Below are 24,389 nucleotides of genomic sequence, written 5' to 3'. Positions count from 1 at the left end.
GCACAATTTTAAACATTTACATCCACCAAGAAGAAACAGATCTCCACTCATGAGTCAAAACCATTGTAGAGCTAGCCGAGATAATTCCTGTATATACTCGCATAAAAGTCGACCCCTATATTTAGCCAAAACAACTGGATTTTTCCATATATCTCACGTAAATGTCAACCCTAGTTCCACACAGATAACAGATCAACAGTTGAGAGTTAAGGTATTATCATGTACATAAATGTTAGAATGAGGAAATAAATTTCTTTCTCGAGCTATTATGTGTTTTGATGTACAATTCACACCAACGTTAGGCTACTGATTTCTTATATTCATCATTGAATGAGTACTATATTAGTAATAATTAGTATTCACTTTTTGTTCGGCCGTGCTGCTACGGGTCCTGTGCCTGCTCTGTTCTATCCCTTAGCTGCACTAGTGATGTTATCACTTTTAAAAACAAACTTAGCTTGGAGAAGAAAAGAAGAAAAACTAGGAAAAAAGCGGATGGAATAATTATAAATTCATCTTTCTTTCTACTGTCTTACCATAATTCTTTTTTAAAATTCACTTGGAGATCAACTGGACTTCTGCTAATGATACAGTATAAATTTTGACAGGCATGACTTTCAGCCCCTCTAAAGTAGTATCACATAATAGTCAACTCCATAAATTTAACCTTAAGAAATAGTCTAAAATATTCAACTTTTACATGAGTCTATTTGGTAACCTTCACATTAAGTTTTTATTTTTCAATTTGAAAACCACAAGTTAATTGCAATCATTATTGGCATTCTGTTGACTAAATATTGCCTTGAAGATGCTTCACTTGTTTAGAAGTGTAGGAACACATTCCCAAACCAGAACTTCAATAACTAACTAACCAACCAAGTCATTTAATTTTGCAATACCCCCCATACATCAGCTGAGGGATTAATACAGGATTTTGTTTTTTAAACCTTCTTCTAAACAGACTGTTATGTGCTTCCATATTTCAGATGTGGTAACAATCCTGCTTATAACATCTTACAGTGCAGAACACAGCAACAACGTATGTGGCTAACCGGACGAAAACAAAAATTGCAAAAAAAAAAAAAATCACATACCAATTTTTCCATTTCAGTGAACTCGACCCTGGATTCAAAGTTCTTCATAGCTTTACGAAGATCATCCAATGCTTTTTGTACATCTGAACAAAAGAGATTAGTTATTATTCAACAAAAAAATACATAATTTACTGAAGATTGGCTAAAAACTAATTTACAAGATATTGTATATGGAGTGATATGAAAAATGTCATTAAAGTAATGATGCTGAGGTTTAAAGGTCATAAAGTTAGAGGTTAAAGGTCATAAATGTTATAAAGTTAGCAGCTCCAAGATTATATATTATTATACACCAATTATAAATTAAATAAAATTGCACACAGAAATGGGCTATTTGGTTAACGTGGATCACTCCAATCTTTGCACTCCACTCAAACTTCTTCCCAGTGCTCTTTATTTAATTCTATCACCAGAAATGTTTACCCATTTCTGAAGATTATTTGAAATAAACTGAAATGCATCCAATGCCATTTACCTGTACTTTTCATATTAGTACATACTACATTCTCATAATTTTTGGGGGGATAATAATTTTCAATCTGAATTTATTTGAGAGTGTCATACATGCCTATGAGCTCTAGTTCCACAAAAATGAAAAGTTAGAGGCTGAGGCCTCAAGTAAAACAATCAGGCTGCATAAGAAATTGTAATACTTTACTAGACCTGACATAATTTCAAAAAACTTCATCAGTAACCAGTCATCTGCTGCACTACCTTCCCAGATAAACAAAACTTCTCAGTTATATCATCCCTGCAAGTCTTTTCTGCATCTTTTCTTCAACATCTTTTCTATAATATGGAAACCTGAACCAAACACACAACACCACACAGTTTTAACATGGTTCTACGTAATTTCAATTTAAATGCACTGCTCTTCCGTTCTACCCTTCTGGAAATAGCTTGTTTTTATGGAATTATTAATCCCACTCTTACTTGCCAGATTAAGTTTCCTGATGTTTTGTATCTAAACCCAAACCCAGTACTGTTCAAGATTTGAATTCTAACTTTCTGGATATAAAAGGTCCACATCCTATCAGCCCTTTGGTTACTTTTTCTATATTTGCTTCCAACTTAAAAAAAAAACAGCAAAGTCAATACTTAATGCCCATTCCGAGTTACCTTGCAGGGATAGTGGTATCCTGCTTCTTGAACCACTGTGGTTGAGGTCACGGAGGACCACCCACAGTGCTGCTGGTTTGGACATGGAGGATTTTGATCCAGCCACAAAAAAGAAATGGCAATAAGCGTTCAACTCCAAGTTAGTGTGTGAAATGTTGTTGAAGAAGCTTTGCTGAATTATGACAGCATGTAGATGATAGATGTTTCACTCAGAAACAAAGAAGATAGGAAAAAGCCATTTGACTGGTCGAACCTGCTCAACTATTCAAGGTGTTCATGGCTGACCACTGAGCTCAATACCCTAACTGTACCCTCCCCTATATCCCTTGATCCCTTTGGTCACTAGTGCTTTATGCACCACCTTCTTGAAAGCATAACGTTTTGGTCTTAACCACTTTTTGTGGCAGTGAATTTCACAGATTCATTACTTAGTAAAGAAATTTCTCCTGATCGCAGACCCAAAAGCTTTACATCTTATCCTTAAACTATGACACTCGGTTTGGACTCCTCCCACCATCAGCAACATTCTTCTGCATCTAACTTGCCTAATTATGTTAGAATTTAAGGCTTCTACAAGATCCTTCCCTTACTCTTCTAATCACCAGTGAATAAAATCCTAACTGATTCAACTCTCTTCTTATAAGTCAGTCCTGTCATCCCAGGAATCTATCTGGTAAACGTTCGCTGCACTCCCCAGCAGCATGAGCATCCTTCCTCAAATAAGGAAAATGAAACTGCACACAATACTCCAGATGCAGCCTCATGAATGGCCTGCATAATTGAAGCAAGACATCCTTGATCCTAATCTCAAGTCCTCTAGCTATGAAGGTTAACATTCAGTTTCCTCATTTACTGCTTACAGTACCCATTCACTTACTTTCAGAGACTAGTGCACAAGGGCGTACAAATCTCGTTGAACATTTGTTCCCAACCATCCCCCCAAAAATTTACCAAATAATAATCAGCCTTCTATTTCTGCTAAGAAAGTGGAAACCTCACATTTATCCACATCTACTGCATCTGCCATGTACTGCCCATTCACTCAGCCTGTACAAATCACACTGCAACATCTCTGTATCCTCCTCACAGCTCACCCTCCAATCCAGCTTTATCTGCAAATGTTGAGATATTACATTGAGTTCCCTTATCTAAATCATTAACATATATTGTGAACAGCTGGGGTACTTGATCTTGATAACAGACTACTATCTTCCCCACTACTGACGTCAGACTCACTTATCTACAATTCCCTTTTACTCTCTACCTCTCTTTATAAATAGTGGGGTTACATTAGCTACTCTCCAATATGTACTGTCTGTTCCAAAGTCTGAAAAAATCTTCAAAGATGATCACCAATGCAGTAATTATTTTGAAGGCTACTTTCTTAAGTCTTCTAAGACATATAAGGCAAGGCCCAGTGGATTTATCAGCATCAATCCCATCAATTCCTCTAATACCATTTTGCTACTCATGCAGATCTGCTTCAGCACCTCCCTCTCAATAAACCATATTCCCAATCATCTCTTGTACACTATTTGTGTCTCTCTGTGAAACCAGTGAAGTACAAATTTAGTTTGTCAGCCATTTCTTTGTAAATTTCTCAGTTTCTCACTGCAATTAGTTTTCTACTTGCTGTCATCAGTTTCCAGTTGGTCTTTTACCCTTTACATGCCAATAGAAACTTTTACTGTCAACTCTTATGCCCACAAGTTTACTCTCAAAACCTTCCCCTCCCCACCCCTTTTCTAATCCATCCCCTGAGCCTCCTTTGCTGCATTTTAAATTGTTTCCAATCTTCCAGTTGATTATTTTTTCTTTGCAATTTGTATGTTTCTAAGGTTTTGGAGTAGATTTGCAGCGTAGGTTGTGGGTATGGAGGTTGGTTGGCTCGCCAAGCTGGTTTGTTGTTCTGCAGACGTTTCATTACCCTGCTGGGTAAGATCATCAGTACAGCTTTCGATGAAGCGTCGGTGTGTTTTCCCACCTGAGTTTTATTGATGGCTTTCATTCTCGCCTATGTATTTATCGTTGGCTTTCTTTGTGAGTACAAGCCCACATCAGTGCTACGACAACTGCTCACCCAAACTAAAGACCCACTCTCCGCCATGGACAGAACCAATGTCATCTAAAAGATGCCCTGCAGAGACTGCGAGAAACACTACATCGGACAAACAGGAAGGAAACTAACCACAAGGGTACACAAACACCAACTGGCTACAAAAAGACACGACCAATACTCACTCATCTCGATCCACATGGATAAGGAGAAGCACCAATTCAACTGGGACAACATCAAAATTCTGGAACAAGCTAAGCAGAGACAGGCACAGAGAATTCCTAGAAGCCCGGTACATCACGAAGAAAGCCATCAATAGACACATAGAGCTTGACCCCATAAATACTCCACTAAGAAGAAAAACTGGAAGTGAGGCAATCCAGCTCAATGGACCCCAGAGTTGTAAAAAAACAGGCGGGAAAACACACCGACGCTTCGTCAAAGGCTGCTGTGATGATCTTAGCCAGCAGGGTAATGAAACATTGGCAGAACAACAAACCAGCATGGCAAGCCAACCAACCTCAATTTGTATTTTTTTCAAGCATCTTATACTATCACCAACTCACCTCAAGCTACTTTTGGGCCATGATTCTCTTTGCACTCTTGCGCCAGACAAAAAAAAAAATTTCACCCACTTAATGTTTACCATTGCCTATCCATTACCCTTGCTTTCAACATTACCCAAGCCATCAGAACCAACTCATATCATCATAGTTTCCCTTAAGATTCACGAATCTAGTCTCAGAATCAACTACCTCACTCCTCCACATTGATGGATAATTGCATCATATTATGATTGACTTCATTACCAATTATTCCTTACTCATTATAATAATAACCAGTTTAAGATGGCCTGCTCGCTATCGGCCACAAAACCATCCCATACACTCTCTAGGGGTTCCTCCCCTACAGTAATGAGACTAATTTGATTCATTCAATCTATGGGCAGATTAAAGTCACTCATAATTACAGATACTCCTTTAGTGCATGCATCACAGATTTCCTGTTTAATGATATTTCCAATATCACTGTGACAGTTTAGAAATCTAATTATCACTCCCACTAACATTTTATACCCCTTAGTACTTCTTAATCCAACCCACACAGATTTTACATGGTTTGAGCTACTAATTTTGCTTAGTTCTCATTTTATATCCTCTAACTAGTAATGCAATTCCACCATTTCCCTTTTGTCTATCCTTCCAAAATATAGATGTTCGATTCCCATCCTTGGTCACCCTGAAGTCATATCTATAATCTCAACTAAATCACACCTGTGTATATCTATTTGCATGATTAATTCATCCGCTTTGCTTCAAATGCCCCACCAGTTCAGGCACAAAGCTTTAAGTCTTACATTTTGTTTTAAAACATTCCTTGTTCTATTCCTACTACCTTTTCTCTTTTCACTGTGGCTTCTTTTGACTTTTCTGCCTATTTCCATCTTTCGTTCTTGCCCTCAATTCTCCTTCTTCTGACTCCTTGTATGGGTTCCCATCCCCTGCCAATCTGGTTTAATTCCCCCCACCCCCCAACACTGAATAACACTACCCCTAGGCAGTCTAAGTCCTACCCAGGTGTAGCCTGTCCAGTTTATACTGGCTCGGCTTCACCAAGAACCAGTCCCAATGCACTAGGGATCTGAAACCTTCCTTCTCAAACACTCCCTTTAGCCAAATGTTTGCCCAATATACCCTATTCCAACTAACCTATTACCTTTGATGTTCTATTGTCAGCTTGATTCTTAGCTCCCTATATTCTGCTTTTAGGATCCCATCCACTTTTTTACCTATGTTGTTGGCACCAATGTATACCACAACCACTGGCTGCTGACCACTTTTCTTTCAGGATGTCCTACCGCCATATGGGAGACATAGATTCATAGAATCCCTACGGTGTGGAAACAGGCCCTTCTGTCCAACAAGTCCACACCAAATCTCTCAGTATCCCACACAGACTCATCCCCCATAACCCACCTAATCTACACATCCCTCTGGGCAATTTAGCATGGCCAAACCAAACTTGCACATCTTTGGAATGTGGGAGAAAACTGGAGCACCTGGAGGAAATCCATGCAGATATGGAGAGAATGTGCAAACTCCACACATACAGTCGCCTGGGGGTGGAATCGAACCCGGGTCACTGGAGCTGTGAGGCAGCAGTGCTAACCACTGAGCCACCGTATCACCCCTAGCCATGCTATCACTAACAAGGAAACATACCATCATGGACTCTTGTTTGTGATCATTGAAATGCCTGTCTACTCTCCTAACAATTGAATCTCCTACGAATATTGCATTTCACACCTGTGGCTCTTCTGCTGTGCAGAGGAGCCAATCTTAATGCCATGAATTTCTGTTTTCCCAACAGGCCATTTCCCTCAACAGCACGCCAGGTGGTATATCTGTTTTCAGAGAAACATCACAGGGTATTGCTACACTCCCTGCCTGGTGTTCACCCATTCCCTTTCTGCCTGTAGTATTTTAGCTTACAGTACTTTTAGCTTCATAAAAGCTCCACAGTTGCCCCAGGGACTGCCCAAGCTCCAAAACCCAGGCTTCCAGGAGCTACAGCTGCAGACACTTCCTGCATGCGTTGTTCCCAAGCTCAAGGGAACACCACATCTTTGAGGTCTCCTGCCATGACTAAGTTAAATTAAGCCTTTTGGAAGATATTTAGTATCAAATAATACCAATTTCGGAAGGGTCTTTTTCCAGTCTGATATTTCAGAATACATCCCTTAGAAACTATAAATCACAAAAGGACCTTATAAACGATGAGTGATTAAAAATTGTGACTATTTACCTGACGCTACCTACGACTTACCACTCAGCTCTTTTCCTTGGAGTCTCTACTTCAGCAGAAGGGCAACACCATTTAGGCTTTTTTTGTTCTGCTTCAAAGCGCTGCTGACTGTAAGGACATCGGTCCCAGCACTTCTAGAGCACAGATGGTGGGTGGGTGCCAATCAACTGTCCAGCTTGTCATGTTATGGTGTTGAATCTTCAATGTCGATGCAGTTGTGCCAATCCAGGCAAGCAGAGTATATGCCACTGCTCTCCTGACTTGGGCCTTGGATACAATAAGGACACTTTGAGGAGTCAAGTGGTGAGCCACTTGTTGCCAAATAGCCAATCTCAGATCTGCTCTTGCTGTGATGGTGTGTTTGCATGTAGCTGGTCCAACTCATTTATTAGAGATTCAGTAATAATATTGCCATTGAATGCCATAGGGAGGTATTTTGACCTTCACTGGAAGGTTATTCTCTGGCATTTCTGTGGCATGGTTACTATTTACAATTCATCAGCTCAAACCTCTAGGACTGCTTTGTTAACCACATTAATTTACCTGTTCTCCACCAAGATATGAAATGATCTGTGTGCTTCTCACATTTTTGTACCTTTTCCCCGCCAAAACCATGTTGCAGTATGTACTGCCCACCTACAGTATGAAGGTGCTTCAGTTCTGCACTTCAAGGACACTGTTTGGGGCAACAGCTCTTCCTGGCATATTGATATATACACAATGACATTAAATGGAGAAGCTCCTTATGGTGAGGAAGACTGGACATAAGTGTGGAATATGGGAGACTGCTTCCAATCTCGTTTAGGAATGTTCACAAACCAGCAAATTGAGTGGTAACTGACAGAGACCTTCCATGGCAGACAAGTTCTAGAAAAGTTTCAACACATCTCCAAAACTCTCTCCTTTGTGCTCTCTACAAATCATGATTCCAGGTTATTAAAAGATAAACGAAGTCCAGTTTATAACTATCTGGTAGTTTTTCCACTCCTCCAGTCTCCCTCGGCAGTCTGGTATAAAGAACAAAGGAGCATTTTAATTTTCTAATAAGTCAAGTAGACCTGGTTTGGTTTGCTCTGAAGACAGGAAACTCCTGTGGTCATTCCCCTGCAAAACAGATATACCATTTTGGATACTGTTAAGGGGAATGACCTCTTGAGAAAGCAGCAGCAGCAACCAAACTTGTTGCATCACAGTCAGTTCTGCTGCAGACAGACAATGTGCCAGGGTAATAGTCATAGGGGTCTCAAATGAAAGGGGAATATTTCTGCAACCACAAAAGAGACTCCCGGATGGTACGCTGCCTCCCTGGTACTCGGGTCAAGGATGTCTCGAAGTCAGTAGAGGACATTTGGAGGGGGACAGTGAACAGCCAGTGGTCGTGGTACAAATCAGTACAAACAACGCAGGTTAAAGAAAGAAGGTGAGCCCCTCAAAGTAGAATACAGGGAGCTAGTACCAAAGTTAAGAAATTGGACCTCAAAAGGTAGCAATCTCAGGATTGCTCCCGGTGCCACGTGCACGTCAGAGTAGAAACAACAGGATATAAATCGGATGAACGTAGTTGAAAAGATGGTGTCAGGGGGGGAGGATTTCAGATTTCTGGGGCATTGGGACTGGTTCTGGGGGAGGTGGGACCTGTACAAATTGGACAGGTTACACCTGGGCAGGGCTGGGACTGACGTCTTTGGCCGGGGGTGGGGGGGGGGGGGGTGTTTCCTTGAGCAGTTGCAAGGTTTTAAACCAACATGCCTGAGGATGTGAACCTATGTAATGAATCAGAAGAGGAGGGAGCAAGGACAAAAAACAAAAAAGGGAATGAAACCAAAGAAAATTCAAACAGGGCTTTTGAGAAAAATAAGAGTGAGACAGACAATGTTAAAAACAGAAGCTTAAAGGTTTCTTGCCTTAAAGCACGGATCATTTGCAATGAAGCAGATGAACCAACTGTGCAGCTAAATAGGTACGATATAATTGGGATTAAGGGGACATGACTGCAGGATGAGAACTGAATTTCCCAGGGTACTCAATACTGAAAGAAAGGCAAAAAGGAAAAGGTGGGAGAGTAACATTGCTGATTAAAGATGAAATTAATGCAATAGTGAGAAAAGATATTAGCTCTGACAAAGTAGAATCTGTATGGGTAGAGACGAGAAATACCAAGGGGCAAAAAGAATGCGTGGGTGTCAAATATAGATCCCCAAACTGCAGTGACGCTGGGAATGATATTAAACGGGAGTTAGAGATGCATGTGATAAGGGAATATTGGCAATTTCAATCTGCACATAGATTGAGCAAATCAAATTAGGCACAGTGCCAGAGAGGAGGAATTTCTGGAGTGTATGATATGGTTTTCTTGAACAATATGCGGAGGAACCAATGAGACAGCAGACCGTCTTAGACTGGGTATTGTGTAATGAGCTGGAAATCATTGCTGATCTAGCTGTACAAGACCCATTAGGGATGAGCAACCATAACGTGATAAGAATTTTTTAAAAATCAAGTTAGAGTGTGACATAGTTGATTCGAAGACTAGAGTGCTAAATCTTAATGAAAGAAACTATGAAGATAAGACATAAGTTGGACTTATTAGATTGGAGAGAGCTACTAAAAGGATGACAGTAGATAAGCACAAAAGCAAAATGGTTAAGAGGACCAATCCATGGCTTACAAAGGAAATAAGAGATAGTATCTGATCCAAGGAAGCAGCATACAGATTGGCCAAGAAAAATGTCTGAGGATTGGGAGCGGCTTAGAATTCAGCAAAGAAGGACCAAGGGATTAAGCAGGGGAAAATACAGTAAGAAAGAGAAGTTTCAGGGAGCATAAAGACAGAATTCCAATACGTACCTGAAGTAAAAGAGATTGGTGAAGACAAATGCAAGTCCCCTACAGGCAGAAAAGGGGAATGTATAATAGGGGGTTGAAGAAATGACTGAACAACTGAATACATACTTTGGTTCTGTCTTCATAAAACAAGACACAAATCAGATACCAGAAATGTTGGAGGATGCAAGATTTAGTGAGAAGAATGAATTGAGGGAGATCAATATTAGTAGAGAAACGGTGCTGGGAAGATTGATAGGGTTGACGGCAGATAAATCCCCAGGGCCTGATAATCTACATCCCAGAGTACTGAAGAAAATGGGTCCAGAAACAGTGGATGCATTGGTGGTCATTTTCCAGGATTCTAGAGACCCTGGAACAGTCCCCGCAGATTGGAAGGTAGATAATGTCACTCCAAAATTGAAAAAGAGGTGGAGGAAAAAACAGGGAATTATAGACAGTAAGCCTAATATTGGTAGTAAGGAAAACACTCAAATCCATTATCAAGGACTTTTATAGTGGAGCATTTAGAAAGCAGTGGCAAGGGCAGTCAGCATGGATTTTGAAGGAAAAATCATGTTTGACAAATCTGTTGGAATTCTTTGAAGATTAATAGTAGAGTTGGCAAAGGGGAGGCGAGTCAATATGGTACGTTTGGACTTTCAGAAAGCATTTGGCAGTTTCATGTAAGATTATTGAGCGAGATTAAAATGCATGAGATTCGGGGGAAGTGTATCGAGATGGATAGAAACTAGTGGGCAGAGGGGAAACAGAGTGGGAATTAATAGGTCCTTTTCAAACTGGCAAGCCGTAACTAGTGGGTGCCACAGGGATCAGTTTTGGGACCCCAGCTATTCACATATGAATGATCAGGAAGGGGGAACGAAATGTAACATCTCAAAGTTTGTAGACGATGCCAAGTTGGGTGGGATAGTGAACTGTGATGTGTATGCAGAGTCTTCAACATGATCTGGACAGGTTACCTGAGCAAGCAAATCAATGGCAGATGCAGCAAAATTTGGATAATGTAAGGTTATTCACTTTGGAAGCAAAAACAAGGCATATTACTACCAGAGCTGCTACATATTGGGACAGAGGAGAGTGCAGCAGGACCTGGGTGTCATTATGCAAGAGTCGCTGAATGTAAGCATGCAGGTGCAACAGGCATTAAAGGCTGCAAGTGGCACGTTGGCCTTCAGTGCGAGAGGTGTTGAGTACAGGAGCAGGGATGTACTGTTGCAGTTACACAGAACCTTGGTAAGGCCACACCAAGAAAACTGCATGCAGTTCTGGGGAGGCAATGACCTAATGGTATTGCTGCTGGACTGTTAACCCAGAGACCCAGATATTGTTCTCGGAACACAGATTTGAATCCTTCCACAGCAGATGGTGGAATTTGAATTCAATAAAAATATGAAATTTAAAGTCTAATGATGACTATGAATACATTGTCAGGAAATACCTATCTGGTTCCTAATATCCTTTAGGAAAGGAAACTGCCATCCTTACCCGGTCTGGCCTACAAGTGACTCTAAACTGCCCTCTGGGTAATCAGGGGTGGGCAGTAAATGCTGCCAGGCCAGGAACTCCCTCAGCTCCTGAATGAGGGAGAAGTTTTAGTGCCCTTTTCAGAGAAACGATGCTTTTGCTCTCAAAGGAGTGCAGCAAAGGTTTGCCGGGCTGGTTCGTCGGATGGCAGGACAACATGTGGAGGAGACAGTGACTAGGTTAGGAATGTTTTCACTAGCGTTCAGATGAATAAAGTGGGATCTCATGGAGACTTATAAAATTCTAAAAGGACTAGGCAGAGTAGATGCGGGAAGCATGTTCCCAATGTTGGGTGTGTCCAGAACCGGGGTCACAGTCAGTATGCGGGTTAAAACATTTAAGACAGAGAATGAGGGACATTTCTTCACCTAAAGTGTGACCAGCTTTTGGATTTCGTTACCACAGGAAATGGTTGATGCCAAAACATTGAATGTATTAAAGACACAGTGAGATATAGCACTTGGAGCAAATGGGAGCAAAGGTTATGGGGATAAAACAGGATTTGGCTATCGATTTGGATGATCAGCCATGATTGTGATGCATGGTGGAGCAGGCCCAAAGGACCAAATGGCCTCCTCCAGCTCCTATCTTGCGTTTCATCAGAATTACAACAATTTATTGTACCTTATTTTATATTGAAACAAAATCTGCAGTACATGATTGGTCTTGCATGGCACTGCCCAAGAAAAATTCGAAGATATGCTTAGATAAAAATAGGAGTATTATGCCATACAGTCTTCTGATTTCAATATGTGCATTTTTAATTGTTTTACTCGGATGTATTTTTTGTTACAGATCTTGGGAAAAATTCTCCAGGTAGTTCCAAGCAGGAACTCTCCAACTATGGAGCTCCTGGGTAAGAAGTGTTGAAGTGACTCTCATTCTTTGTTCATTGATCCCCCTTAGCTGGTTGCAACAAGGGTCTTTATATTTTTTTAAATTTTTGGTCCTCATGAATGCCTCTCAGCCTTAAGTGAACTTATGTTTTAAAATTTGCCAATTTAACCAGGCTTCCTTGAATTTCTAAAAAGAACAAGTTTATTGTTTACTACAGAGGAAAGAAATACAAATGCAACACATACACAATAGAATAGTGCAAACAATACAAGCATTTTAAAAGAGATAACAAACACAGCAGGCCACGCAGCATCTTTGGAGCATAAGAACTGATATTTCGGGCCGAGACCCTTCATCAGATTTTCTGATGAAGGGTCTAGCCCGAAACATCAGCTTTTCTGCTCCTAAGATGCTGCGTGGCCTGCTGTGTTCATCCAACTCTACACTTTGTTATCTTGGATTCTCCAGCATCTGCAGTTCCTATTATCTCTCTCAAGCATTTTTAAAAACTGCTTTGTAGATCATTCTCTGAACTGCTTGCAAAGAGCAGATTGTTAAATATTGCAGCCCTTGCAGTACAGATTATTAGTAGAGTTGGTATGGGTAGCTAAACAGTTGACTTCACAGTCCTAGTTTTGCAGATTGATTGAGATTTTGTAGTCTAAATCTCTCATACCTGGTTTACAGCACAGTGAGAAAGAAGTTGTACTTGCAACACAGGGATAACTAGAGGCTAGTTCTTAAGACAGTGAACCGCAAGGCATTCTAGAGAAAACCAGCTTTTTAACATGTATTCTTCAAAGGGAAGACCACAAAATGTGCTTTTGGTACATAACACAGAAGATGGCTTGCTGTTGAGTAGAAGTAGACAGTCATTTGTTATCTTTGTCATCACAAAAAGTCATAGTTATGACTGTTGTGACTTGCCTCAGCACCACTTTGAAGGGCTATCTGAAGTTCACTTCACATCACAGGAGTGATGGGTCTCTCTCCATAGAGCCAATAATATACATCCAGTCATTTTTAACTAAATCAACCCTCTTTAAAAGACATTACATGTTCAAAATGTCTACTGTACTTCAGGGCTCTGAGCTATGACCTCATCACATTGTAGTACCTTTTTGGATCAAATTGGAGCTTGACTGTTTCAAGTATAGTTCCCTAGCCAGAGGTTAGGCCAGCGTTATTAAAACACTACTTCATTTATTCTTGGGATGTGGGCAGTGACTAGTCATCATTTTTTGCCCATCCCTAATTACCCTTTGATCGGTGGGCCATTTCAGAGGGTAGTCAATCACATTGCTGTTGGTCTGGATCATATGTATCAGGCCAGGCAAGGATGACAAATTTTTCTTCCCTAAAGGGAATTAGTGAACAGTTTGGTATTTGCTATGGAAGACTTGAAATTCGAAGGATTTTTATTGCTGTGAATCTTCCTGCTGCAGAATTGCTATTTGTTTTTTTTTAAAAAGGAAAGAGGCAACTCAAATCTGTATGCACATTTAACAGGTTATCTCAAAACAATATAAAGAAGAAAGTTCTTGTAACATTGATCACAGGTGAATTAGTAGCATTACAATCCTGTTCGGGAGCATTACTGTTTAAAAGAAAAATCTAAAGACCCAGCAAACAACCTACAGAACTACCTCCAAAATTTTATACTTTTAAAAAAGTACTTTAAAAAATACGTTTGATGGGATATTGGTGTCTGACAAAGCTACCATTTGCTGCCCATCAACAACTGCCCTTAAACTGAATGGCTTTCCAGGCTATTTCAGAGGGCAGTTAAAGGTCAACAACATTGCTGTGGACATGAAATCACAAGCAAGTGAGGACAGATAAACAGTGGAAAGTTATTAATGTCCTTCGGGACACAAATGAACCAGATGAGTTTTTATCTGAAATATAACAAATAATCAAACGCCGAAAGCATAAAAAGGGGAAATCAACTTCAAATTGGAAAACTGAATATGCAACATCATGATTGCATAAACAAAGGAAAAACACAGAGCTTACAGGTCATAAAATTACACAGCCTTGAAGTGTGCTCTAGATCATTAGAGTGCTGCAACAATTAGGTCTGAACAGTAACAAACTGTTAAGGTTATCATAGCAAGCCTGAGCTTTGAAGCCATACATCTCAGTGTGGAATGGTCAGAGAGTGAGAGACAGACAGACAGAGAGTCTAATAACTTGTTTTTGGACAGATTTCAAATCAAGCACGATCAAATAATAATGGAAACTCATGTATGCAGTTGCTGAATGCCAGAGGTCAGGGAAAAGCCTGAGGTTCTAGAATACTTTGTTTAACTCAAAAGGTGGTTTGAATTTCTACACCCAGAAAGATTGTTTCAGGTGGGATGTTGAAGTTATTGGAAAATGCTACGCTCTTAATACAAGTTGAACTGTATGCCAAATCATTGATGTTATTTTAAGGCAAACATGAACATGAACCAAAATATAATCAGATGTTTCTTTAAAACAAAAGAAGAAAGATGTTTAAATTATAGATGCATACATTAACTTTCTCACATGGAGAGAGATGCATATGGTGCTTTGTGTACCAAGGCTAATTATCATACCATTCTAAGTTATTTCTAAAAAACCCTTACTTTTCAGTACAAAATCTCCTTTCGAAACTGGCACAATGAGTTGTTTGACAAGGCTGTATATTTCTGTATGTTGAAAAATTAAATCTTATACATATAATTCCATTAAAAAGAGGTATACTGTTGTATGTCGAAACACCTATAAATTATTCAGTTCAAAACCTGTTCTGCTTTTCGATGACATCAAAGCTAATTTTTCATTGTATTTAATCAAACCATTCAACCGTTCTGTGATCCCTCCAGAGGCTGGTGGGTCTTCAACTTAAAGTTTCTGGCCAAAGGGAGGGAAACTGAGGCTCTTCCATGAGGCTAATTTAGACCGCTACTCCATTTACCAACATTTTCTCCATTTCCTTCATGTGCTGAAGTATCAAATATATTGATCTTTAACATGAAAACATCAAACAAGCATCCACAGGAGCTTTTTAATGCCGAGTGCCTGATCCCATTACTATGTGCAAGAACAAACGGATTCTCGGATTCAATCCTAACTGGCTCAAGTTTCATTTGAGTATAACCATACAATGGACTTGCCCACCAGACAACTTTCCTATGAAATTCCTCGGGGATAACAAGGTGTACAGCTGGATGAACACAGCAGGCCAAACAGCACAGGACTAGGAGAGAGATAATGGGAACTGCAGATGCTGGAGATTCCAAGATAATAAAATGTGAGGCTGGATGAACACAGCAGGCCAAGCAGCATCTCAGGAGCACAAAAGCTGACGTTTCGGGCCTAGACCCTTCATCAGAGAGGGGGATGGGGGGAGGGAACTGGAATAAATAGGGAGAGAGGGGGAGGCGGACCGAAGATGGAGAGTAAAGAAGATAGGTGGAGAGAGTGTAGGTGGGGAGGTAGGGAGGGGATAGGTCAGTCCAGGGAAGACGGACAGGTCAAGCAGTTGGGATGAGGTTAGTAGGTAGCTGGGGGTGCGGCTTGGGGTGGGAGGAAGGGATGGGTGAGAGGAAGAACCGGTTAGGGAGGCAGAGACAGGTTGGACTGGTTTTGGGATGCAGTGGGGGGGGGGGGGGGGGGGGGGGGGAGCTGGGCTGGTTGTGTGGTGCAGTGGGGGGAGGGGATGAACTGGGCTGGTTTAGGGATGCAGTAGGGGAAGGGGAGATTTTGAAACTGGTGAAGTCCACATTGATACCATATGGCTGCAGGGTTCCCAGGCGGAATAGGAGTTGCTGTTCCTGCAACCTTCGGGTGGCATCATTGTGGCAGTGCAGGAGGCCCATGATGGACATGTCATCAAGAGAATGGGAGGGGGAGTGGAAAGGGTTTGCGACTGGGAGGTGCAGTTGTTTGTTGCGAACTGAGCGGAGGTGTTCTGCAAAGTGGTCCCCAAGCCTCCGCTTGGTTTCCCCAATGTAGAGGAAGCCGCACCGGGTACAGTGGATGCAGTATACCACACTGGCAGATGTGCAGGTGAACCTCTGCTTAATGTGGAATGTCATCTTGGGGCCTGGGATGGGGGTGAGGGAGGAGGTGTGGGGACAAGTGTAGCATGCTACACTTCAAAATCTCCCCTTCCCCTACTGCATCCCTAAACCACCCCAGTTCGTCCCCTCCCCCCACTGCACCACACAACCAGCCCAGCTCTTCCCCCCCACCCACTGCATCCCAAAACCAGTCCAACCTGTCTGCCTCCCTAACCGGTTCTTCCTCTCACCCATCCCTTCCTCCGACCCCAAGCCGCACCCCCAGCTACCTACTAACCTCATCCCACCTCCTTGACCTGTCCGTCTTCCCTGGACTGACCTATCCCCTCCCTACCTCCCCACCTACACTCTCTCCACCTATCTTCTTTACTCTCCATCTTCGGTCCGCCTCCCCCTCTCTCCCTATTTATTCCAGTTCCCTCCCCCCATCCCCCTCTCTGATGAAGGGTCTAGGCCCGAAACGTCAGCTTTTGTGCTCCTGAGATGCTGCTTGGCCTGTGTTCATCCAGCCTCACATTTTATTACACAGGACTAGGAGACCCTTCTTCAGGCCCGAATCGTCAGGTGAAGAAAAGCTCTGATGCTGCTTGGCCTTCTGTGTTCATCCAGCTCTACACCTTGTTATCCAAGATTCTCCAGCATCTGCAGTTCCTACTATCTGTTCAATTCCTCCTTTGTTTCAATTAATTTGATTTTTTAATACCTCAGTCTTCTCAACTCAATAGAATTGAAACAAATTTATGCCAGTTCTTATAACTTAACCTTTCAAACCCTGGTCTGTTTCTAGTGAATCAATGCTGTACCTCCTTCAAAGACAAGGAAACAATAATATACAGGAAATAAATATGGATTCTGATGCTTTAAATCCAATTTTTTTGTTCTACCATTCAAAGGCTTAGTCCCCAAAATAGAATATTGTAGTCCAAACAACTGTACAACCTATGCAGAGATAGTAGGAACTGCCGATGCTGGAGAATCTGAGATTAACACGTTGCAGAGCTGGATGAACACAGCAGGCCAAGCAGCAGAGGGCCAGGAAAGCTGACGTTTCGGGTCAAGACCCTTCTTCAGAAAAGGTACTACTTATGCATCACTTCTGAATTCTAATTATTCAAGATAAGAAACAGCTTTTTTTTTTGAATGACCTGAATACTTATAAAATGATGAAAGATATGGACATGTGGATGTGGTGTCAGTCACTCCATGCACCAGTGACACTGAGTCAGAAATCTGTGTTATCTATGAGATACACTGCAGAAATTCACTAAGCGTCCTTCAAAATTCATGACCACTTTCACCTAAAGAAGACAAAGGCAACAGATATGGGAATGCCTCTACCTCACGTTCTCCTCCTAATCACTCACCATCCTAAACCGGAACTGTCACCATTCTAAAATCCAAAAAATGTCCCCCTAACAATATTGTAACTGTTCCTATGCCAAAAGGACTGCAGCAATTCAAAAAAAGGAAGCTCATAACAGACAACAAATGCTGGCCCAGCCAGTGAGGCGTATATCACCTAATAAAAATAAGTCTCTCAGAACTAAGTGTACAACCTCAAATTTCTTTCTTGAACTCTGCAACAGATGTGCCCACTTATTCTACTTGTGATCATTTCTCGCTTCCTGCATCCATTTACACTTACTATAGCTCCTAATACTGTTACATACAAACCTTCATACACTACTGCAATTCCTTCACATAAGGCATTACATCGCAACAAGTTAAGTCTCAGTTCAGATGCCCGAGATACCACCCAAAGAACAACTTTTATTCTTACTACACCTTACCTTCCCAAAAAAACTACCAATTCATATTAAGTTTCTGTAACCTCTCAATTTTGTTAATAATCACAACTGTGAATTTATCACATTTTTGAAGTCCATAAAACACCCACAAGCATTTCTCAAGCATCACTTAATGACTTCCTCAAAACGTTCAACTCAATTTGTCAAATGTGATCTCTCTTTCACACATTTATGCTGAATGAACAACATGCTTGTAGTCGCACATGGTTTTAGTCACACTAGATTTACTAACTTTTCCAAGTGACATCAAATCTGCTTGTTCCATCTTCTTAACAGGGCTTTTTTTTAATTCCCAGAAACAGTTTAATGAGAACTGAAATAATGCCAGATCAATTAATTTCCTTTTTCACTGAATTATCTTTAAACGTTCATCCTATGAAGTATCGTTTAAGCAAATCAGTCCTGGTTTCAAAAAAAATCTTCCACTGACATGCCCACTTCAACCACCCATAACAAAATTTTGACCACTTTCCTGAGGCATAAGCCCCTGCAAATGCAAGTGAATTGTAGAATGGACAACTGACTGAGCCAAGTCCAATGTGGATGCATGTGAAAGCAAAAAGGTACAAGTGTAGCATGCACAAAAATGTTCTTTTGCTCCACAGCTATTTCAATGTTACTTCAGATATCATAGTTTCTCTCAATTAAGAGCAAGCAGTTAAAGAAAACATGACCAATAACCCTGGGAGCAAATGGAAACTCGAATAATCCCACACTGATTGTGGGAGTCAATTCTCAGAAGCATTCGGCTTACCTGTTTGGAATCCAAATATATTCTTTCATTAAAATTCATTATGGCATTTAAAATGATTTGAATTCTAATTAAAGAATCCTTTTCTTTACCACCTCTACTTAGGCACCTTACAGGAGTGTTACCAAACTAAATTTGACACCGAGCTGAATTACTAGGGCAGAGTCCTGAAGTACCTTTTATGGAGTGTCTTAAAGATGCAAAGAGAAGTAGAGAGGCTGACAACTTGAAAGGGAAAATTGACAACTGAAGGCAAGGCCCACCAGCAGTTGAGCAATTAAAATTGGCAATTCTCAAGATACAAGGACTTGCAAAATGTAGAGATCTGGGGAGAGGAAGGGGTTGCTAGGCTGGAAGAGATTACAAAGATAGGCAGCAATAGGCATTTAACAGAGCTAATATAAGCTCGAGCATTAGGGAGAGTTAGAACATGAGAAAAGTTTTGAATGGTTAAATTTGTGGACCGTAGAAGTATAATGGCTGTCCATGTAAGTACTGGGATAGTCAAGCTAACACAAGTATGGAGGGAAGTTTCACCAGGAAAGCTGTGGTAAGGACAGAGTTGAATTATGCTTTGCAGGTGGTCTTTTTGATAGCACCAGTCAGATGCAAGAACCAAAAAGCAAGAACAACAGCTGTCAGTAAGAGGAATGGTGTCACTACTAACGAAACAGAGATTGTGATTGGGACCAAAGACAATATCTTCTGTCTTCCCAATATTTAGCTGGAAGAAATTTCTATGTGCCCAGAAAAGCTTAAAGGCAGTTGAAGCCTCTCAGAACTGAGTTAAGGTAAAGCTAGGCAATAGTAAATTTCAATTTGTCATCACCATAGCATAGTGAATATTAAAGAATATTAAACTGAATATTCAAATATTAAAGTAACTTACGTTTTTTCCTGTGCTCCACTATGCCAACAGCTTGCTTTGCAGAGCATTTAGCAAACCAATTGTCACCTAATAAAACCATGACTTCATTTGTATGTATTAGCTGTCCTGGCATAAATGCAAGAGGGCCAAATGGCACCTGTCACAAAAACAGATATGAAATAAAAAAAGTCAAGTCTACAATGATGAGTTGAATGTTCTGTAAACCAAAATTGCAATGCAAGTTAGACGTAACAAGGTGTAGAGCTGGATGAACACAGCAGGCCAAGCAACAGAGGTGCAAGAAAACTGACGTTTCGGGTCCAGACCCTTCATCAGAAAACAAAAAGTAAAGGGAAAAAAAAATGTAAATTCATTATTATAAAAATCCCTTTAAAAATAAATGTTTAATAGTTTTATACAAAAAAAAATACACTTCAGTCATTTTAGGGACATCCATGACACTTCATACTATCAAATGTATTGCAAAAAAATGGCATGGTCTTCAAACTTGGAGTTGAAAAATTATCAACACGATTGCCATATCCCAGTTTTATTTCAAATAAATATAATAGGACTCTAAAAATACAGCTAAGTGAAAAAGTAACAAATCTATCCCAAACATGATTAAAAGACATTTACATAAAATATTCTGCAAAATCAAAAAACATTAAATACTTGAACAAAAACCCCTGAAATGCAAATTAAGACCAATTAACTGCTAATCTAATAACTAGGCAGGAAAACAATAACACTCTTGGTCAAAAAGGTTACCACATGCAAACGTTTCAATTATGCTACAACTCAGCAGTAGGGCTTTCCTAGTAATTCACTAATAAAGTTGGAAATGATTCAGCCAAACAGGATAGGATGGCCTTGCTTCCAATGCACTGATTGTATTAAGTTGGTTCTCATCCATAATCGCTACTTAGAAGCTTTAAGTGAGTGTGGTACAAGAATGTGCTCAAACGTGACAAAATTTATTTTTCAGTGACTGGAGCTATCTTCCATCAATACTTAAGCATGAATAATCTCCACTTGTGAAAAGCAGCTAAGGGCAGGGCAAAACCAAGGAGTAAGCAAGGAGCCCTGCTTCTTCAAGGAGGAAAGAAAGATAGTTCCATGAATTAGAGCAAAAATGTAGCGACCAGTGGACGTAATTTTACTGGTTCAACACACCAGGAATCCTGTCAATACAAAAGAGTTTGACTTAAGCCAACATAAAAGTTGTGGATGGAGAAAATAAAATCAAGAGGATGGAATGTACAGTAGATTCCGCAACATTCTTTACAGATACTCAATTCCAGTGATGTGTCATCCCTGTCTTGAATCTAATTTCACAACTAACTGACTTTTTCCAGTTTTGTTAACCTTGAGATTGCTTTCTAATTATGACGACCTAAATATCTTTTCAATTCTGAGAGCTCAAAGACTTACATAAGTGCTTTGCAGCTTGGAATGCACAAAACTAAAACCCTTCTGCTACGGCAAAATTCTCCTCCTGAGCCAGAAACTGATTTAGAACTGAACCAAGCATTTACATTGACTCACCGTGGAAATCAATGACACTTGCTAACAGCTCTAACCAACAAGACTGCAAATCATCAGATAAGCTCTCAGACAAACATGCTGGGTTTTCAGATTTTCCAGACTGGAAATAGAGTGCAAAAAACATTGCAAGGGAAAACTAAAAAGCTGTTCAGGAAGATTTCATACTCACCATAACATCATATGATACTTTGTCAGGCAAATTTTTAAGCCTGCCTTGCAGTGCCTCATAGTCGTTCTGCACTTTAACCCTAAAAGTTAATATTTAATCAAGTTATTCAAATGATTTAAGGATGTACAAATATCAATTATGTATCCTATAATACCAACTGCTTTCTAAATATGCATAATTATTGACTTTTAATATTATACCAGTATTGAGATTGCATGTAGGCTCTGTTAGCAATGTGACAAAAGGAGCTTTAGGAAAGCAAGTATTTATTTTAAATCTTTTTGCAAGAAGAATATTGTGTAATTTGTAATTGAGATTCACTGTCGATAATGTTCTGTTTAACACCATATTTTGAAACAGCTCAAAATTGTGTTTGCACAATTTCCAAGTTTCCACATATGGCCTGGAATGATAGGTTTAACATACAATGAACAGCTAAGGATTATGGGATTGTATTCATTAGACTTTAGAAGGTTGAGGGGAGATCTAATAGAAACTTACAAGATAATGTATGGCTTAGAAAGGGTGGATGCTGGGAAGTGGTTTCCATTAGGCAGGGAGACTAGCACCCATGCACACAGCCTTAGAATTAGAGGGGGTAAATTTAAAACGGAAATGAAGAGACATTTCCTCAGCCAGAGTGGTCTGCCTGTGGAATTCATTGCCACGGAGCGCAGTGGAGGCCGGGACATTAAATGCCTTCAAGGCAGAAATCGATAAATTCTTGATCTCACAAAGAATCAAGGTCTACTGGGAGAGTGCAGGGAAGTGGAGTCGAAATGCCCATCAGCCATGATTAAAATGGAGGAGTGGACTTGATGGGCTGAATGGCCTTACTTCCACTCCTATGTCTTATGGTTAGCTAGCAATGTATAAAAAGTTCTACTCCAATTCTATTAATTAGTCTAATGACATCCCAATTGGGTTTCTAAAAATAAAAACAAAACCTAGAATACAGTGCATTAATCAGAACTTGGGACAACACGCAAGATAACCTGGCGGTAAATTCTTAATTAATCTGCCAAAGGAAAGAGAACGTAATGCTGATTTCCAATGGGTAAATAACTGGCAGGTAGGGTGAGAAATCAGGTTCAATTGCTGTTCTTATCAAAAGTGGGACAGTGTCAAATGATTGAAGACAGCACGAATGTTGTCAGTGCCCTTGAACTGGAAAAGCATTGGACAATAATCAAAAAAGGCTACACAAACACACAGAACATCAACAGCAGAAATCGCGACTAATTTCTTCTCATTGCTAACCAAGAAGTGAAAGTTATTGCAGAGCTAACAGTTCCATCACTGAGTCACTTGGGAAGCAGAACAGATGTGAAAAAAAGAACTAATGGGAAGAGATGAGAGAATTCCTACAATATCTTAAATTTGACTTTCTCTCCATCAACCTCATTAGAAAGCTAGCTAATTCCATAAATATATTCTAGATTAGTGGATTCAGATTTGACAAATCCATGTACATTTACATTAATATAGTATTTCACCTACCCATCTATAACAGTTAATAATAGCTGGGATTCGGGAAGAACAAAACCAAAACTTCAGACCATAACATCTGTTCTCTTCAGCAGGGTGATATTCTTTAATTTGTTAAGTGAATGTTCTTGAATTTAATCTGTTTCCAAAGTTGAAAATAACTCAGCTGTATGAGCATTTTAAAACTTAATTTATGTTATTTACAAAGTACAGATATGCAATAACTGATTGGGAATACTGGGTTATTAATAAAGAATTATGGATTCATACTGGCATGCCTGTTCACTGTTAAGCACAGAAGTAAATAAAATTACTTTCACCCAAGAAAACAATGTACAAATGTTGAGATGCAATGCTTTGCCATGTTGATCAATTCCCACTGACAGGAACATACAAAATAATCGACAAGCAAAATCAAATATTGTAAAAGACCATAATACAGTAAGCATGTTCATAGAAGTGTTTGAGCTTACCAGTGCTTGATTTTTTCCTTGCAGCTTGAAACCACCTGTTATTAAAATAGACAACTGCTCATGAAAAGCAATGTCAAGAATTCCAAGACTGCTCATACTGTAAACAAAAATACAGCAAACAACTGCAACTTAATTGACCAAAAATACATCTTGAAATAAATAGGATTTTGGAAACTTTCCTTTGTTCACAAACAATATTTGTATCTTGTGGTAATATAAATGGATAGTTTTCTTTCGCAAACATTTTGCTAAAAATTAACAAACAAGGGAGATAAGACGATGTTGCTTTCCTTGACTTGGATATACAAATCCGTTTGAATTCCTCATCTTCATTATGCATGGCCAAATCAAATGCCTGCCCATTTTCCAAAGGGTAAGTTATTTGAACTCAAGGCACATTCTCCCATTTTCCTTTCTTTCTGAAAGAGTTAATTTTTTTTGTATAAGTTATTAACATCACTTCATTTAAGCACAATTTGAAGCATAACAATTAAGTAGTTGCACTAAACAAACTCATTTTGTAAGTCTGATGTGATCACAAATAGCAATGGAACACACAATGACATCTAATCTCCAATAAAAATATGGAATATTTTACTTCACTTTATAGACAACCCAAAGGAGAAATGGTCATTGAAAAGATGACACGTTAAACAATTGATACAATGAAGGAGCTCAGGGACATTTTAACAAGGTCACTTTTTCCAATTTGCAAAGGTTGATTAACTTTCTCCCAATTCTATTGTAATTTTACCCAGGTTGTAGATCTAAAAGAGAGTAAAACACAAGTCTGAATTAATTTGACACAATTCTTCTCCAGCATTGGCAATCCAGCTTCAACCCTGGCTGAACAGCCTGCTTCATTTTTACACTGGTGTATGATGTATGGCTATGTGAGCAAGGCACTGGTTCTCACCCACTATATCAAAAACCTCTCAACAGGTAGACAA

At 39.9% G+C, this 24,389-nt stretch overlaps 1 protein-coding gene across 1 annotated transcript in view; it reads right to left on the bottom strand.

The window, feature by feature from the left end:
• The window catches only part of uri1 (URI1 prefoldin like chaperone), a 46,040-nt gene that overhangs the window by 15,866 nt on the left and 5,785 nt on the right, over positions 1-24,389 (bottom strand). The window contains exons 2-5 of the mRNA XM_048546829.2: positions 23,440-23,474; positions 21,479-21,557; positions 19,783-19,918; positions 1,095-1,177 (exon numbers count right to left, since the gene is read on the bottom strand). Coding sequence (XP_048402786.1) covers positions 1,095-1,177; positions 19,783-19,918; positions 21,479-21,557; positions 23,440-23,474 — 333 coding nt within the window. The remainder of the gene's footprint in view (positions 1-1,094; positions 1,178-19,782; positions 19,919-21,478; positions 21,558-23,439; positions 23,475-24,389) is intronic.

This window comes from Stegostoma tigrinum, chromosome 16 (genome assembly GCF_030684315.1).
Source record: "Stegostoma tigrinum isolate sSteTig4 chromosome 16, sSteTig4.hap1, whole genome shotgun sequence".
NCBI lineage: Eukaryota > Metazoa > Chordata > Chondrichthyes > Orectolobiformes > Stegostomatidae > Stegostoma > Stegostoma tigrinum.
The sequence above is the reverse complement of the archived record's forward strand: the minus strand, read 5'-3'. Positions and strand labels throughout refer to the sequence as shown.